At 39.2% G+C, this 16,809-nt stretch overlaps 1 protein-coding gene across 2 annotated transcripts in view; it reads left to right on the top strand.

Moving 5' to 3' along the window:
- Window positions 1-11,123, top strand: part of chodl (chondrolectin) — a 29,466-nt gene extending 18,343 nt beyond the window's left edge. For both annotated transcript variants that reach the window (XM_064332690.1, XM_064332691.1), the window contains one exon: window positions 7,056-11,123. In XM_064332690.1, the coding sequence (XP_064188760.1) occupies window positions 7,056-7,140 (85 nt within the window). In that variant the 3' untranslated portion in view covers window positions 7,141-11,123. The remainder of the gene's footprint in view (window positions 1-7,055) is intronic.
- The last annotated feature ends 5,686 nt before the right edge of the window (window positions 11,124-16,809 follow it).

Below are 16,809 nucleotides of genomic sequence, written 5' to 3'. Positions count from 1 at the left end.
TATTCAGTGAGCAGCGTTTTCACTGCTGTATAGGCATGTCTTAGGGCTGTTGTCAGGTTTATCTTGTTGCTATGACGGAATATGATTTTTTCGTGGTGAAAGAATATTTTTATGAATGCCAAGATAGACAATATTGTCCATTATGTCAAGGGTGGGGGGTGTTTTGTAGATGAGACTGCAGGGAGGGGGTGCGTGTTAAATGAACGACCAGAGCGACAATGGTCGTCTACTAATGAAACTAAAACAACGCGTTTATGTTTTTAACCCTCTGGGGTCTGAGGGTAAAATGAGGCACACTGGTGATTGTGCCATGCTCTGACATTTGTGTAAATTTCATCAACTTTATATGCAGTGATTCCAAAGTGTTTCATATCTCTGTTTTCAGCACAAACTCAGCTACAATAATATGGCAGCAGTAAGTAGGTCATAATCATATGTGGATTGCAAATTGCTCTAAAAACACACAAGCTGTAAACAGTAGTTTTGAACATGCACAGGAATGTTGTAATAAAACACACTAAACAATTGACTAAGAAAACTAAGATTTTTGGTCACTGAAATGTGTTCATCAAGGTCTTGGGTATCAAAAGATGACAAAATATTTTAGCAAATCCAATGAGAAATATAAAATAAATTGCTAAAAGTTAGTGTTGTGACTACTATTTTTCAACACCAGGTGAGAATGGGAGGGCAAATGGCCTTTCTGTAATGAATATGCATTGGGTAGGAGGACCTGCCAGCTAAGTAGGCTATTCACACCTGGCCGCATGCCTCCCCACCACTAAAGCCGCGTTTCCACCGCAGGAACTAGGGTCTAAATTTAGTTCCGGGGGCTTTATTTTACCCCCCAAAAAGTTCCTGCTCGGGAGGTAGTACTTTCCGAAAGTACAGGAACCTTTTGGGTGGAGCTTGCAGCGCTGAACATTTCTGATTGGTCGAGTACTTGCAGCATTTTTTTGTGTTTGTTTTCAGCCGCCATGTTTAAAAATATGCAGCCGCAAACCAATTTATTTTCATAATAACTTCAAATCAAACTTGTTATGTTATGCGGCGCAGTAGCCTAGTTTTGGTTATAGCCTGCCAACGTCTTGGAATTATAACGTGTGCTCTTCTGTTCTTTTCTTGCTTTAGTATTCGTTTTATAATTTTTTTTTATAAAAAGCATTCGTGCTGGGACAGCATATTACGTACCAAAACATTCAAACGGATTAATTCGGTTTCTGAATATTTTCTTCCGGATTTTTTTTGTTAGCCCGTTGTAATTGACTCAAAACGTTTGATACAGTTATGTGAGGTATGCGGTAGTTTTGCGTAATTCACATTGGTGATACAGTAAAAGCAAACTGGAAATCACCTTCCGCACTTTTGTCAGGGTAAAATAACAGGTTAATTCTAGTGATCGTCCCTTTAGCTTTTTCAGACTGCCGTAATTTTACTCTGCCATTCTTCAATTCCACAAAAAGACCAGGAAGACTATGGACTAATTTATGGTGCATGGTTCGCATCTGGAGGGCACACTTCGCTGCTCGGCTAGCAGTAACTTCGAAGGAAAGCAAACGGTGGCTGTACCACTACTAATTTAAATTTTCACACAAGTTCGAGTTTTCGTTCTATTCTTGTCATTTTGCGATTTGCGATATGGAATTGACGATGAGAAAGTAATCAAACAGCAAATTGTTTACAACGTGTGCATGTTTTCTGCTGTTGTTGCCAGTTATACATATAAATGTGAATGCATTCGGTCGCTTCGGATGTCAAGACATGAAAGCGAATGTTTGCATAAAAACATAATAATTGTGTTTGAGAGGATATATAAAACAGTTACAATCTGACTATAGGCCTGTTATCCTATTTGTTGCATAACATTGGTCCAAGTTCAACTACCAACGACAGTTTTGCTTGACAACGGTAAAATAAGCCCAAACGGCTGCAGAAGAATATTTCAATTCCAGGTGATTAAATCGATAAAAAAAAAAAAAATAAATACAAAAGTAACCATATATAATCATTGTTGGTAACCCGTTGTATATAAGTGGAATAAACCCCTCTGGGCTGTCCCGGTTATTAGAAAATAATGTAGGCTACTTCGGTGGTAGCATGGGGTTACAGAAGAAATCATAGGACAGATGGACCGACGACAACGTCGTTTTTTCATACGTCAGTGGGCTAATTTGCCTAATCTTCGTGGGACTTTAGACCGCGGTGCAAATGCAGACAACCATGGGCTGAAGGAACCTTTTAGTTCTTTGAAAAGTAGTTCCTGGGACTAAAAGTTCCGGGTAATTTTGGTGGAAACGCGGCTTAAGACAAAGACTCAGTGAGCCATTTGGAAGACAGAAACAAAGACATCTTTTGATTTTCAGAACATTTATTGAAGCAAACTATACGCATGGAAGATGAGATGAGACTGGTGTACTCTTGCAACGCTTGCGTGGCCTCTTAGCTAGTGGTGAACTAGGCCGTGTTTCCTGATCAGAGCATCTCTGTAAATATGATAAAAACAAAATTGTTAGGAAATGTGACATCAAATCAAACTTTATTTATATAGCACATTTCCTTCAACAGGTGAAAATTAAATGTGCTTTACAAAAAAGGGGCAAACCACTAACTAATGAAAACAAAACTTAGGAAATGTGACATGGTTACATCATATACAAACAAAGAACCAAACAAACACAACCAGACGCAGAGAGGTAGCCTATAATTTTGAAAAGCAATGGTTAGAATCGTTCGTAGTGTGGGAATTTACAAACGCGCATATTGCTGGATATTCCTACAAACACAGAGATACGTTGCAATACAGTACACATATTTACCAATATGTTCATAAGAAATATGCTTACTCATGAAGTTGATCCTCAGCTGGATCAGTTCGCTGTTCGAAATGACACCGCTCTTCATCAATGTCGGCTTCCGGACGGACCATTTTCCAAAATTAAACGAAATGTTTACCTCAAAAGAAATGAATTAGGCTACACTTTGACATTCTATCCTGCTTTCGCAGGCTTGGCATTTCTCACATGGATCTTGCGTCGCCCCTTCCCTACTCTCCTTCTATGGAGAGTAGTTATAATGTCGTTAACATGTGAATGGGATTTGGGCGGACTTCCTGCTGAGCGAAATTCACATAGTAATGAGTAAGGATTAATGAAGCATACATGGTTTAATTAATCAAAAATGTTAAGGGTACTGGATAGTGTGGTGGACAGCTGAATTGCAAACTCTTCAGGGGAGTGTACAGTGCGGTCAAGTGGTAAGGCAGATGTGATTGAAGCAACAAAGTGGGCAGGGTTTATGGAGTTGGTGGTCCGGAAGGATATGGTTCGCGACTGTTTGGGCTGAGGGGCAGGGGTGGACAAGAGAAAATTAATCAGTCTGTGATCAGACAAAGTGAACAGAGAGCTGGTGAGGTTTGATATGTTGAGACCAGTAGAAGAGACAAAGTCTAGAGTGTGGCCCTTGGAGTGTGTGGGGAAGTGTACATGTTGAGTAAGGTTGAAACAGTCCAAGTCTACATTGAGGTCAGAGGCAGGTGTACACTGAGTGGAGTCGGCATGGATGTTGAAGTCGCCCAGTAGCAGTAGCTGGGAAGACAGGGAACAGGCAGATGAGAGTAGTTCAGTTAATTCAGACAGAAAAATTTGATTTGGTTTAGGGGGGCGATAGATAAGAACAGCAATGACATTGTGTAATTTAAATGCAATGTATTCAAAAGATGTAACAGAAACCGGGAGGGAGACTTCGGATGGGGTGAAATTAGCATGAAAAATGGTTGCGAGGTCGCCACACCTTCCAGAAGGGCGGGGTTTGCAAAAGTAGCTAAAACCTGGGGGCGTGGCTTGATTTAATGAGAAAAAGATGCCTGGCTGCTGCCAGGTCTCACACAAAAAAAGAAAGTCCAGTTTATTGTCAATAATAAGTTCATGGAGCAGCGGGAATTTGTTGTTAATGGAGTTGGCATGGCGAATTGACTGTTTGGCTACCGGAGGGGCTGTGGGAAATGAACGCAAAACAGAATAATCCACGAGGCAGGTGCTGATTCCTCCTGTCGTTGCAGAGCGATTGATAATCCAAATGGATGGGATAGATTGTGCTGATGTTGTAGTGGCAGTGTGGATGTTACGACGACGCCCTCGGTGGAGGTATCGGGTGTGAAGGATGCCATGCTTATTGCACCGGAGGAAGGCGAGTGAGTCAACAGTGTAGCGAGAATTGAGAGTGAGCAGTTGCGAAGGGCTGTATTGTAACATTGTCAATGAAATCTGGGGGTGATAAATCCGGTCGTAGTTGCGGGTGTTCAATAGCAACAGTAGTGCAAGAAAATCAAAAAGAAGTGACTGTGTCGACAGCCGTAGCATAGCGGGCTAGCGGCAGCTGGCTAGCTAACGTTAGTGAAGGTCCGACTTTCCCAGACAGGTGGACCAGAGCAGACCGGGTAGCGCAAACACAGCTGGTAAGACAACCGCAATGAACCTGGCTAAACCGATCCCCACGACCAGCCGGCTAGTCAGCACAGCAAGGGAGCAGTAAGCGTACTCACCGTGAAGACTAGCACAGCTAGTAGCTCGAGGACAGGGTGAGAGAGTGGAGACCGACTCGCTGGAACGGAGCCGGGCAGTGAAGCAGGCAGCGTTGGATACCAACTGGTGCAAGATCTGTCAGCAACAGAGTCCGGGGCGGCGGTGAGGCAGACAGGATAGGCAATCCATGGGAAGAAATCCACGGCAAGCGATCATCCGGAAGGGTGAAACAGAGGCTGCAGCAGATGGCCGGATCTGGGGTCAGTAGCAGGAGAAAGGTAAGCAGAGGGTAGGAGACTCAGCAGGGGATACGGAGAGGAGCAGGTGATGCAGACAGGGTCATAGATCAAGGCCGAGGGGTGAAGCAGGATAGCAGGTCGATTTGAATCACTGGGCGATTGCACATATAAAAAATAAAAAAACAAATGCAAATGCTCTAGGTAGTGCTCTAGAAGATGTAATTGCGTTGTAGAGTAAAACGGTATATTAGCTAGTGATTGCCACGAAATGCAGAACCAGGAAACACACAGAGCTTGGAGGGCAAGGGAGAAGAAGCAGCGGCGAGAAGCGGCAACACAGATGCGCATGACTTTCACTCGACCGGAAGGAAGGACCGGGAGGTTATTTCCACCATCAAAGAGCTGGGCAATTAAGTGTTCATTAGCTGTGGATTTTATATGCATTCAGTTGGGGTGCATACACACACATGCACTCACTCTAGTACAAACTCACATAATCAACTGTGATCACTGAGACTGACATGATAGTGAATAGAAACATATTTACCGTCTTCCAAACTGTTTACAGTTGGATTTGTTCGCTGCCAAAAAAAGAAACACAAGTGTCTCAAACTGAGCTCTATTGAGTGAAAATGATCATTTTTCTTTTGGTGAAGTCATCTGAGAGATCTCAGGATTTTGTCATAGAATGCCACCGGGCTTTGCTGCAAACTTGTTGGCAGAAAAAAAAGAGTTTTTGTATCACTTGTAGGACAACCTGAAAATAAGATATCCAGACTCTGATGACTCTGACAAATGATATGCAACCAAATACAAAACATGACTTTTTTATTTGACATTATGTTTATTTGTCTACTGTATAAGTGAATTTCCCAGTTTCTACAGTAACAGTTCACTGCAGTAAAAGTAAAAGAGCAAATGGTGGCACAGGAGGTCTTAGGAGTGCATTTGTTTAATTCTTGCTAATTTTCTGACTAATGATTTGTTGTTGGGACCATTAAAAGCTTAATATTTTGCCATTTTGGGCTTGGCCCATTTTTTTGCCCAGGAGTTTTTTTTTCAGTATGGCATTATTTTAAAACTATTATATAAAAACTATTTTAAAAAATCATAATTAGCATAGCTGTGGTCTTGATATACTGGTCGATGGTGAATATTTGGACTATTTTAATATTTGGGCTGTTTCTAATTTAAATATAGTGGTGATGTACATTATATTGATGGCACACTATATAGTACTTAAATTAGTTTTTTTCCAGGTGTAAAATCTCGAAAAAATTCAAATGGGGCAAATTGTAGCTAATGCTGTTGCCTGCTTAGTGCATGGTCTGGCGGATTCTCCTGATGATGAAGAATCTGCGTGTCCGGCTTACTGCTGCAATGTTCGCAGTCTCTGGTACTCATTGCTTTACACTTGATCTTCATCTCAGGTGCGTCACCTCGCCTGCAAGGGTGGACTGCAGTAGTGCAGATTGGCAAAATGCTGAGGAACTGATACCCACTGCCACTGCAGTCCTCTAGTGGGTCAATGTCTGCTTCCTAGCTTCTTTTTTTGCTTTACCTTATATACATATCTCAACATAAACGTTTTTAACACAAAGAATACAAAGACAAAAAATATGCAAGTTGAACTGTTCTTGAAAATTGAACTCTACTGTATAGAGCACATGCAAAAACTTCCTGTGATGTTTATTAGTTTATTTAGTTTATTAGTTTAGTCAGCCCTCCAAAAATATTACATACAGTGCATAAATAAACACTCACCTCATGCACCACATGACCAAAAATGTCTGGACATCCCTTGGTCTGTGGCTATTTTTCAAGGTTTGGCTTAGGGCCTTTAGATCCATGTATTGGCACTAACATTTTTAAAGTTGCATGTTGCTAATTCATCTGTTTTTAGTGGTAATTCTTTAGGAGGAAAGAATGCAGTATATCTTTTGAAATTTAGTGATAGAGTGTAGATATTTTAAAATGTCTTTTCTTTAACACAAGCCTAAAGAAAATGAGTTTTAAAAGAGGCAATTGAGCTAGCCAGCCGGATCTCCTTAGGGAGATTATTCTTAAAGATTGGGGTCCTAACAGCGAAGGCCCGGTCACCCTTAATCTTAAATCTAGTCTGAGGAATTGCTGTGAGAGCCGAACTGTATTGCTCTGCCTAGACACAGGCTTATTGTACAGAGTAATGTCTCTTTGTGAAACAAGTAAAGCAGTTTCATCGCAACAAAAAAAAAAGTATTTTCAGAAACAAAATGATCCAATTGTGCATCTTTTTTCCCTGTGTGTGTCTATGCAGCAAACCACGGACCAAAACCAGCATGAATCAGTCAACGCTGTGGATCTCAAAAACGCCCAAGGCTGACAATGGTATGGAGGTGTGAACAACAGGCTAACCCAAACACAGCACACCGGATAATAATTATGATGTAGATACAAATCAAACTTGTATTTCCTTTTTACTGGACTACAGGGCAGCACCATAGGAGATGTCTTCACCAAACACCAGAGCCAAACTCCACACACAGCTGAAATACTCAAATACACCTGAAAGTAGCTGCACTTACACCACTGACAAACTCCACACACAGCTAACCAAAATGCACCTAAAACAATAACTCTACACACACCTGAGCCAAACTCCACATATACCTTACCCAAATGCACCTGAAACTAACTCTACACAAACACCTGAGTTAAATTCCATATACACATAAGTAAAAAACACCTGAAACTAACAGCACACACACCTGAGCTAAACTCCTGTAACTAATACTGTAACTCAAATACACCTGAAGCTAGCTGCACATACACTTAATTTCCATACGTACCTAAACCAAATGCACCTGAAACTCCACACATACAGGCTAAACTCCATATACACATAACCCAAATAAACCTGTCCCCAACACACCTGACAAAAATGCCAAACACACCAGATCTGAAAGGGGTATAATTATGCTTCACTGCTCAGAGTGAGCATGTGAACAGTATCTGGTCTGCATATTTTGATAAATCCAAGCATGAAATGTTAACAAACAGCGCAGTGTACCAGCATAGAATCTAAATTATCCACACATAAGCATCAAAGGAAAATATAATGAAGACATTGGATTGTTTAACATTTTGGCATAGCTCCTTGAATCCAGAAAGACCAAAAAAACTAAGTTACACATTATTTTAAGCGTTAATCAGTTTGTGAGTTAATCACTGACTAACTTATGATACTTATATTATACGAAAGCCTGGATTCAATTGTTTGTAACTTTGACCTCAATTAAAAACATACATGCCCACTTAATTCCATTAGAGGGACTTATGAACAGATATGATACACTGAATTGTGACTTGAAAATAAATGCAACTGTATCTATAATCAGTGTAAACACATTAATCTCATGAACGTTTGTCATTGTATAACTGAAAACAGAAAAATAAGATCAGCAAAACATAGAAAATTAAGATTAGCATAATCAGATTTTGTTGGAAATATACAAATAGTATTTAAGTTAAGATCTCACTTTGAGCCTCTGTTTGTTTTTAACATGTATGTTCCATAAATCAGAGGCTAATACTATTGTACCCTTACACATTATAACAGTCCATTAAACTTTTCACAATAATGGACTGAAAATGGAATGTCAGTCATTTGCACTTGATATTTATTAAATGTTTTCATCTTATATTCTTTACAGATGAAGACACAGATTATGATTTTTTGGAAAATGATAAATCAGCTCATGTTGCATAGGAGGTTCTTATCATCGATCACTGAAGAGAAATGCTACAGTAACTATGGCCTGATGCATTTACATAACATTTACTAGATGCTCTAATACAGAGTGAATTACACAAGTGCACACATAAAGATTGCACACATGAAGAGTTCATGGTTAGTTGGATGAGGAAGCCAGAGATCTTGGCATCCCTTTTCACAAGATTCTTCATGTGAAATTTCTAAGTCAATCAGAGATACCATCGTCAGGGGGAGTGCACAATGTTATGTTCGTTGGCAGCGTAGACCTTATTGGCGTATCTGTCAAAGGTAGATGAGGAGTGACTCATTACAGCCCAAGCAGGAAGTTAAGAAAACCATAATGCTCAGCTAATGTACATTAGGTCCTTAGCTGGGCCCTTGCATCACTGAAGCCTTTTGTGTTTTTATCCTGCTTAATGTACACAGGTAGAGATGCTGATGCATTGTTGGCTTTATGTGCCACTTTTAGGAGACTGTCTCCACATAAATGATCTGTGCTCACAGGTAGCCAGCATGATAATCACAAACAGCTAATCCCCGTCTGTTGTTCCGTATTGAAGATTTAGTTCTGCTTGAGCAAACTCAGTGGGAGGACCTGCTGGGACTGCTTGGTTAGATGTAATATGCACATGCTGAATGACTCAGTCATTGGTTTTAGTGTAAATCCAGCTGAAGTGTTCCCAAAAACACAGTCGTAACAAAAAATGAACTTGTCCCAAACAGAACTGGCCAAAACACACAACATACCTGTCCCAGAACTAATCATCTTAAACACATAACACAGCATAATGCTGCTCGATCACAACTGACCAAAACACTTTACGCTCTTGTCCCAAACACGGTCAACCAAAACGCATAATGCAGCTGATCAAAAAAACAATTGATCCAAATTATGCACCCATTCCTAACACAGTTGATCCAAAGAAAATTAACTTGTCCCAAACGCAAGAGAACCAAATGCATAATGCAGCTGTCCCAAACACAGTTGACTCAAACTCATTAGGCACCTGTCCTGTAGGCAATCGACGCAGTTGAACCAAACGCAGTTCACCAAAACTCATTACACACCTATTCTGAACACAGTGGACAAAAACACAACAACACAAATACATTACGCACTACTCCCAAACACAATTGTTTTAGAAAAGCAATCTAATTCTGTGGCTGCTGGACTTGCTGAAGAGAGAATAGTGTGGAGTTCAGTTTGACTTGGTCATTCAAGAGCTAAACTGTCAGTCTGCAACCCTGCCCATCTCCCTCCTGCTAATTGACCAGGAGAATTAAAATGATTTGGAATCAGAACAGGTTAAGGACAAGAATGTGTTGAAGTTGGTGTGTGTATCAATGCATTGGAACTGGAATGCTTTTGGCTTTACAGTGCGCTGCTGTTAAATTGTGCTGAAACTAGAATATTTTTCTGTTAAGAGCGTGTTGGCAATAAAAATTTGTGAAAGTTGCAGTATGTTCGTGGGGATTGCACCCCATCCCCCAGAGGCATTTGCATCTGTTTATTTCCTTTTTTGTTTATCCATATATTCAGCAGAACTTAGAAATATTTAGGAACAATCACTATCATTTCACCCACATACATACACTGTCACACACGCACACACACACACATACACACACACATGCACACAAACACATGCACACACACATACACGTACACACAAAAACACACAGGCTCTGGCATCGTCAGCTATATTTACAGTTTCAAATCTCAGAAATTTGTCACTTCTGAATGCACCATCTCTAACCAGTCTGAAATCAGAACTCCATTAACAACAAACAGTGAGGCTCACACTAATTGAGTCATACAGAATGATCAAATTACTCTTAAAATAATATAAATAAAAGGGATAAAAGGGAAATTAAATGTTTGAATTCCTCTGTGATGCAAATTTGACTGAACCAATCTGTCGGATCACCGTCAAAATACCCATCAGCAAAGAGCATGGCAAAACTGGGCCAACTCAGCAGAGAGGCTACAAAGGAAATTATTTTAAATGGATAAAACTATTCATTCAAAAACGATTCAAAGCTGAGAAATCTCTTCAGGTCTGTTTAATTTCTGTGTGTACAGTAAATTCAAGCTTGTGGCTGTCTCCTGCTGCTGATCGTTTTAAGCTGTCCCCATTGCTTCACACACGAGTGGAGAAGAAACGGGCTCTTCAGCCCGTTCAAATGTCAAATCTGCCTTGTATTTGCAAAGATTGAAGAGTCCACCATTCACATACTGTATCATGGACTGAACTTGGTGTAAAAGGAAGTTTCAGAATTTTAAGGTGTGTGTGTGTTTGCATGTGTGTGTATGTGTATGTGGAAGATTGTTGGACATGGAGCATTTAAAGCCTAATTGTTAGGTTGCGCCTGTTTTTAAATGGATAGATTTTAAGCTAAATAGGTTCCAGTTGTTGAAATGTTCTTGTTAATGAGTCACTGTGATTTTCAGGGGTTGTGTGTTTCATACTTTTCTTTAATTTTGGGAAATGACCTATCCTTAAACTCAGTGGTTACTGTAAAGAAAAAGAGCTAATGTAAAACACATACATTTTCCACTTTTGCCTTGTTCTGACAATTCAGATTAAAATGCTATATATGATAATGTCATCTGCTGTTATTTAGACATTGAGCTTTCTGTGTCTGTGGACTGTATGCTTGACTGGGCTGGGGTTCTGTTTCTTAGGCCGATCTGTCTCATTCACATACTAAATTGAAATTTGAATGTGAAAATTAACATTGGAATCTGAAAGGAAAAAAAATGTTGCATATTTTTATTACAGCTGTCTTCCTTTCAACTTGGGTTGTGTTAAACCAAAAATAAATTTAGCATTTTAGCACCTCCTCTGTTGAAAACAGAAGTCGCTTAGTCATGCAGGTTGATACTATGTTGTTATTTGTCGGACACAACCCATTAACTTCATCACTGGTTCTTTGGTGCGATCGGAATGCATCTTTTCCTCCACTAGGAATATAGTGAATAAAAAGAGATTGGCACTGGCCTCTTTGCAAGTGGATCATCTAGTGTTTTTGACAAATAACCTGCAGGCCTGATATTGGCATAAAATGTTTAACCAGTTAAGTTTTACCTTTTTATTTTTTCAATGCTGAGAGTTACAGCATTTTGGCAGGCTAAGGTTAAATGCTGATCTTAGGTCCTTCTTCAAAAGGTACCAGAAAGTACTTTTCAGTTTTTAATAGCACTTTATTGTATTGTAAATTGTTAATCAGGATCAAACATTCTTTTCAGTCACATTTCTCAAAATTGTGTGCCTTAATTTAATTTAAACAAAATCATTACAAACAGGGGTTGACAAAAGTGGTAAACAAGTATGCATGCAAGGCAAAAATGATGAAAATAAACAACAATTTTATTGTATCTATTTTTAGGTGCATATCTATTGTTAGGTATGCTTTTTGTTGCACATTTTAATCTTTTTGCGTGCATGCGTAGCCTACTTGTGTACCACTTATGTCTACCCTTGAGTCAAGTGTAGGGGAGAGTCGCTATCAATGTGACAATTTTTGTATTTTGCTCATTTATTCAGGAAATAGTTTGTCTAGTCTAGACTATGAAATGTTTACTTCAAGCCATGACGTAAATAGCCTACAATATCATTAAAAAATGACATACATCAGACGTTTATGTCATCGAGCTCTCTGCAGCATTCTCAGTTAGCTAGCAAGGGCAAGATGATGTAAAAATCTATTGAGTTGTTTTACAGTTTTTCGATTGCTAACACACGAAAACTGGTTCTTTTAGCAAAAACTCCCAAATTATTACTTCAGCTCTCTGAGGACCAACACAGCTCTCAAAACTAAAAACACTTTTCACATGTTTTAACACATCCTGCAAATTGTCAGACTTTTTCTGCAAATCTCTACAAACAAATGCTCTCATGAACCACTGGTTATCCACTGTGCTCATGCAAAAAACACTAGCAGTCAAAACAGTTAACTCAAGTCATCACAACCAAGCAAACACTTGGCAGCAAAATTGTTAACACACCAGTCACAATCTCAGGATCAATAAATAGGCCACAGTTTGCGTCTGTGTGCTTTTGAACAATGGAACCTCAAAATGGACAAGCTGTCCAAAGATCAGGAAGACAAAGACAAAGAAGAAGACGAAGAGGCAGGAGACAATCCAGACGAAATACGTGCCACCTTGATTGACCATGTGCTGATGCATGGTATGAGGATGAGGGAAGCTGGACAGAGAGTTCAGCCAAACTTGAATCGTTTCACAGTGGCATCCATTGTCCATACTTTCAGACAAGAAAACAGGTACCGTAATTATGTACTGTTACATATTGTATCTGCTGTACTACTGTGCGAGAATATGCTGTCTATGTAATGTTGAAATGTATTGACGGACTATATGTTCTTTAGATTTTATTGCTGCTTTTGTTGACAGTGCTGCATATACTGAGTTCGTTTTATGAATGCTACTCTCCTTTGAAAATACTAAATTTTTTGTTCCTTCAACTGTTGTGTTTACTGTACAGTACTTTTCACTCAGCATCACTTTTCAGTACTACACATAAAATATTTGTAAAAAGAATTTGCACACTCATTTGTTTGTAGTGTAACATTGCAAAGATCAAAATCTGAAAACCAGAAAATACGCAGAATAAGCAGGAAAGAATAACTCCTGACTCACTGCTATAAACGGTTTTTGCAGTAGTGCTTTGAATGTATCTCACTGGTGTGTTATGGGTAATCTACATTGTCTGTGTTTTTGATGGTTTGTGTGTGCCATATGAAGGCAAAGTTTAATTTTGATGGAAGAGTATATGTTTTTGAGAAGATAATTTGAGTTTGGCATGGATGTTTGTGGTTTGTACTGATTGATGTGTAGTTTTGGGATTGTGTTAATAGTTCTGAGAAAAAGGGGAATTGTTTCATAAAATGTGTCTTAGCAATAAAAAAAACATGTAACATATACACACATACATAGACACACTTATAGGCTATAGGCTATATTTCAAACTTGTCCTTGGGAGGTTTGGTGCCTGGAGACGGAGGGGCCCTGCTGCAAGGCCTAGGAATTTAGTGTTGCATAGAATTCTAGTTATGCTGGAGTAGAGAAAACTCTCCTCCCTTCAATATCATAAATCAAAAAAAAAAAAAATAAAAAAAAAAAAAAATATATATATATATATATATATATTATAATCAACTGATATAAAAAAAATCAATGAGAAAGCTACTTTTGTTTGTTTTTTACATACAGGTAAGCTTTACAAAGCAACTACATACAAATATGCACTGTATATACATATATGTATACCATACAGACCAATCTAGTGAGTGCTTATTATAAATGCCTGTGACCAGGTGGCTGTTTATTTTCTATTACAGTTTTTTACAATTGCTTTGACTCATTTTGCACAGCAGAATTTCAATGTACAAAACTCAATGCAAAGTGCCAAACTGACTTTCAAACTTCATACTGTAAGACACTACATCCTACGCTGACATACAATGTGCAAAACTGTTAATACAAAGTGCCAAACTCTAAATCATATGCTCCATTCTCAGAATACAGCCATCTAATATTACAACAATGTTCAAATGCGTATTAGTACAAATGCAGATCACTAAATCAGTTCAACAGGTGTATGTAGTCATGTCTCAGTACGCCCAACAACCTTGCCCAGGTGAGTAGCATTGCAACACAATTGATAATCTCTTCACCACTACAGAAAAGGCTGCTTAGAAACCTGAATGGCAGTTTCTGACTACATGGAGCAGGTCGGTGAGGTTGAGGTTGGTAACGAAGGACAGGGTCGTGGTCGTGGCCAAGGAGGCAGAAGAGCAGTTGTGTCCACCTTACTCCCCCATCGAGGAGTTTCTCTCGGCCTGGAGGTGGAAGGTATACGATAGGCATCCATATCAGCAGGCAATGCTCCTTCAGGCCATGGATGAGGCATGTGATGACATTACAGCCCAGCAGTGTCATGGGTGGGTAAGGCACTCTAAAAGATTTTACCAGCGCTGTCTTGCCAACGAAGACATCTGATGCGACGTCAACGAAATTCTGTGGCCAAATGCAGCGGAGAGGCAAAATGCTGCTTAAGCACCAAAAAGCAGTTTTTTTTTTACTTCACAGTAATGTTTGTTGTTACTGTAACTGTTTTTGCTTTTACTGTTGTTTTTGTTTTTACTGTACAATACAATTGAGTTTACAGTACTGCATTACTGTATGATTTTTCTTTAATGATTAAACTTCATAATCTAATCTAATATTTTGTTTGTCTTTCATAAAAACACAAGCGCTATACTGCAGTCTATCACGGGATGCTTGCTGTACATAATTTAACGTACTTATGAGGAAATGACCATTGCATTGTCTTTTTTGCTAATAAGTATTTTGTGTTTCACCGCATTATTTGATAATGGACGTTGTATTTGAAAATGCACCAATAATTAAACTTCAACGACATTGTGATAAACTTTAGCATGAAATACAATCTAATTTGGTTCAGTTGTTTCTATTGTGCATGCTATATATGATTTTGAGCCCAAGATTAGGAGTTTAGCATTTTGCGTTACAGTTTCTCTCAATTGTTTAAACACGTTTTCTGAAACTATAGCTCAGTTTCTCAAAACTCTACACACAAAGCACAGCAACAGTTAACCTTTTGCCAAAACTACACAAATCTCTTGCAAAATGCATTCATGCATTCAAAACCACGTTCTCTCTTCTCAAAACTGACTTTTTCCATCAAAATGATTCATACAGGCCTCATATGAATAGGTCTTATTGAGCATTTATTTCACACTGGTGCGATAAATTTAAAAACACAACCATCAAAATACAGTATATATGTTCTGGCCTCATGAGGTCATGTTACATATTCAAGTGTATAAAATCATGTAAAAATTGCTTATTTTTTATCCTTTTTTGAAGTTTTAGTTTTCTTTTCAAGGGGTCCCAAAACAGGCTGCAATTTTATAGTACAGTTTTTTTCTATTGCTAAGACACATTTTATGAAACAATTCCCCCTTTTCTCAAAACTATTAACACAATCCCAAAACTACACATCAATCAGTACAAACCTCAAACATCCATGCCAAACTCAAATTATCTTCTCAGAAAGATATACTCTTCCATCAAAATTAAACTTTGACTTCATATGGCACACTTAAGCCATCAAAATCACAGACAATGTAGATTACCCGTAACACACCAGTGAGTTAAATTCAAAGCACTACTGCAAAAACCTTTTATAGAAGTGAGTCCGGAGTTGCAACTTTCCAAATATTTTATTTGCAGTACTGAAAAGTGAAATACTGTACAGTATACAGTACACATCACAGTTGAAGGAACAAAAAAAAAAAAAAAAAAAAAAAAAAGTAATTTCAAGAGAGTAGTATTCAAAAAAGGAACTCAAAAGTATGTGCAGTACAAAAAACAAAAATTTTTTTTACGAAAACAACAATTTAGAGAAGTTTACACACTACTCAGCATTGTCAGCTTGATCGCCGTCTCGTCTCTGGGTCAGGCCACAAAATTTCATCCACATCACACATGTTAGCGCGTGCATAGCAGCGTGGGAAATATGCCCTGGTATGTCTAATCCACCCTTGGATGGATTCAAGTGCAATATCTCCACAGGCCTCCTCCATGGCCTGCAGGAGATTTTCCCGCACATAAGGGTTGCGATCGTACACCCTCCACCGCCATGCAGAGAAAAATTCCTCAATAGGGTTGAGGAATGGCGAATATGCAGGCAGAAATAAAAAAGAAAATCTAGGATGATCAGTGAACCAGGCACGAACCAGAGCAGCATGATGGAAACTGACGTTGTCCCATATGACAACATAGTGGGACTGCTCTGGCCACCCTGGCTCCCCTTCCTGTTGATGCATGTTGTTTTCCATGTTATTTAGGAATGCAAGGAGGTGTGCCGTGTTGTAAGGCCGCAGGGTAGCATGGCGGTGGAGGACGCCCCGCTGGCTGATGGTGGCACATAGGGTTATGTTGCCTCCTCGTTGTCCTGGCACCTCAACAATGGCGCGCTGACCAATGATATTTCTTCCTCTTCTCCGCCTTTTCGTCAGGTTAAACCCCGCCTCATCAACAAAGACGTATTCGTGGGGTTCGGCCAGAGCATCAAGCTCAAAAATTCTCTACAAAAAAAAAAAAATTGTATATATATTCTAAATACAGTAAGGTATGTACTAGAGTATGCAGTGTACACACACTTTGCCACAATGAAAGACATGCCTTGCATACAGTAATTTACAGCAGGGCACTACAGTGCACACATTACCATATAGTACTGTT

This window comes from Anguilla rostrata, chromosome 4 (assembly GCF_018555375.3).
Source record: "Anguilla rostrata isolate EN2019 chromosome 4, ASM1855537v3, whole genome shotgun sequence".
NCBI classification, from domain to species: domain Eukaryota; kingdom Metazoa; phylum Chordata; class Actinopteri; order Anguilliformes; family Anguillidae; genus Anguilla; species Anguilla rostrata.
The sequence above is the reverse complement of the archived record's forward strand: the minus strand, read 5'-3'. Positions and strand labels throughout refer to the sequence as shown.